We start from the raw sequence: 2728 nt of genomic DNA on the forward strand, positions 1-2728 counted from the left end.
TTTATAGTCCTTTATAGCACAAGGTGGAGCAGTGCTTGTGGCCTTTCTAATAAGTGACTTGTGAACTCTCTTACCTGGTGACCTACAAAGTACTAAGTAGGGGCACTTCAAATTCTTGATTGATTAAATTAAAGGTTGTTGATTGATTACACTAAAAATAAACAAAGTGAGTTCAATTTTGTCCTCACATCTCCATTCTTTCTTTCAGAGAGAAATTCTTTTCTATTACTTGGGTAGGTTTTCTACCTTCTGTTCTGTTATTTATTCCCCTTGGATTTCTTCTCCCAAGATCTCATTTATAATTTCATATTTAATTTCTTGCCTCATTACTTCCAACATTTTTGTAACTCTTGTGGCCAAGTAGTTTTTCCCCTAAGAGTCTACCTATAGTTATTGTGGGTTAATTCTCTTCTTGTTGTGTTTACCTCTTGAGCATTTCTCAATATATCTTCATTGTGTTCCATGGTTTCTTCTTATTTCTTCATATTTTCAGCCTCATTTGGTTTTGCAGTCCTGTTTTTGTATTAGTCCCTTCCAATCAATTTGGATTTGTTGAATAGACTCTTTTGGGCCCTGTCTCTTCCTATCATATGAATATCACTGCTACTGCCAATCTAGATGATAAGAGCCCATCCTTTGTTATAGACAGCAGAAGACAGATTAAATCAGTCCAAAGAGTGAAGCAATTACAACATTTATATGTTAGGAGCCAGTACATATTCCATTTGTAAGTGAGGGTGGGTGGTTAAGAGTTCCATATCCAGTCTGAATGTAAAGGCAACAAGTTATATGGCAAAAAATCATCAGTTATGCACTCACATCTTTGTGTTTTGAGCTGATGGCCTGAGTATCCTTCTTACACAAACATTTTGATATTTTATTCCGAATCTCTTTCATCTTAATTCCATAGATAATAGGATTGAATAATGAGGGCACAAGTAAGTAGAAATTAGCAAGCAGAATGTGTGCATGAGGAGGGATGATGTGCCCCATGCGGTGGGTAATTAAGGAGAAAAGTCCAGGCACATAGCTTATGAGAATTAAAAAGAAATGGGCTGAACAGGTATTGAGCGTCTTTAGAATGGCATCTCGGGATGAGAGGCGCAGCACAGCATGGAGGATCAGTGCATAGGAGACCCCAATAAGCAGGAGATCAAGCCCAACCACCAGGAGGATTACAAACAATCCATAGACACGATTCGGCTTGGTGTGACCACAAGCCATCTTCACAACAGCCATGTGGTCACAGTAGGTATGAGGAATGACTGTCCTACAGAAGGTCAGTCTCTGGAGCAGAAAGGGCACAGGCAGGACAAGCACAACTCCTTTGGCAAGGGCTAACAAGGCCAGCTGCCCCACCATGGTCCAGTTCAGGATGGTATTGTACCGGAGTGGCTCACACACTGCCACATAGCGGTCAAAGGCCATGGCCACAAGGAGGGCTGAACGTACCACAGATGCACAATGGATAAAGAACATCTGAACAAGACATCCTTTGGTGCTAATGTCATGGGCATCAAACCAGAAGATGCAGAGTTGCCTGGGAATTATACCCAAGGTAGACACCAAGTCGGCCACCATCAGCATGGCCAGAAGGGAATACATGGGTGTTTGAAGAGAGGGCTCTGTTGCTACTAGAAAAAGAATGCCACCATTGCCAATGAGGATGGCAACAAATATGGATGAAAAGGGAATGGAGAGCCATAAGTGCTGGGCCTCTAGACCAGGGACGCCCAACAATGTGAAGGTCGAAGCACCAGAATGGTTGAAGATTAGCATGCTAGAATGAAATAGTAAATATTAGTTGTACTGCAAATACCTCTGTGTAGAGACAGAGAAGTCTGGTATTTAGGACTATGTCTGAAGTGGGATAGAGAGGAAAGGGGAAATATTGGCCCTGCTTTCAGAGACACTTTGGTATTATGGAGGAGATACAACCCCAAACTCAGAGATATCTAGGCCTAATGGGAGAGATATTATCCTCTTGTGGAGCCCCTAGCTTGATGAGGGAGAAATGCCTTTCATGAACTATCCCTAAGGATCTCCTGCTATGTGAGGAGAAAAGTCACCCATGGCTTGAGGGAGTCCCGAGATGAAGGAGGGTGACAGAATCCTCTTTTCCAAAGAGTCCTTGAACTGAAGAGAAACATCCTATTCCCAATACCTCTATTGCCCAACAGTGCAATTAGATAGAAATGGCACATTCTCTAACTCTAGGCAGATATTTCTTTTTTTAAAAAAAACCCTTATCTTCTGTCTTATTATCAATTCTAAGATAGAATAAAGACAAGGGCTAGGAAATCAGGGTTAGGTGACTTGCCCAGAGTAACATAGCTAAAGCGTATCTGAGACTAGATTTGAACCCAGGTTTGAACCCAGGTCTTCCTGATACCAGACCTGACACTCTATCCACTGTGCAACCTACTTGCCCCTCAGTAGCTACTGCTTAGCAGAAAAAGCCAATGATTGTGAAAAGAACCATGTTTGCTGGTGTAGACACTCTATAGTTAATCTCTTCACTCTTCTATCCTTGAAAAAACTACTTAGACCTCAATTTCTGTACTTTCAAAATGAATGACTTAAATTTGGTGACTACCAAGACCCCTTCTGATTCTAAATTTATAGTTCTCTGAGCATATGACATTATTTTGTATATCTTGTATCCTCTTTGTCATTTGCATAATCTTTATATAATTTCTTCAATGTTGTTTCACTTTGTCTTTGTGTC

At 40.9% G+C, this 2728-nt stretch overlaps 1 protein-coding gene across 1 annotated transcript; it reads right to left on the reverse strand.

Annotated features, from left to right (window-relative positions):
* Positions 1-759: 759 nt before the first annotated feature.
* Positions 760-1827, reverse strand: LOC100023494 (olfactory receptor 52P1-like). The gene has a single exon (XM_001374986.2). It carries the CDS (start codon positions 1777-1779, stop codon positions 808-810), a length of 972 nt encoding a protein of 323 aa, XP_001375023.2. The 5' UTR covers positions 1780-1827; the 3' UTR covers positions 760-807.
* Between the last annotated feature and the right edge of the window lie 901 nt (positions 1828-2728).

Source organism: Monodelphis domestica, chromosome 4 (genome assembly GCF_027887165.1).
Source record: "Monodelphis domestica isolate mMonDom1 chromosome 4, mMonDom1.pri, whole genome shotgun sequence".
NCBI classification, from domain to species: domain Eukaryota; kingdom Metazoa; phylum Chordata; class Mammalia; order Didelphimorphia; family Didelphidae; genus Monodelphis; species Monodelphis domestica.

Coding starts and splice junctions, on each gene's coding strand:
- LOC100023494 (XM_001374986.2), bottom strand. CDS start 1,779: ATGCTAATCTTCAACCATTCTGGTGCTTCGACCTTCACATTGTTGGGC.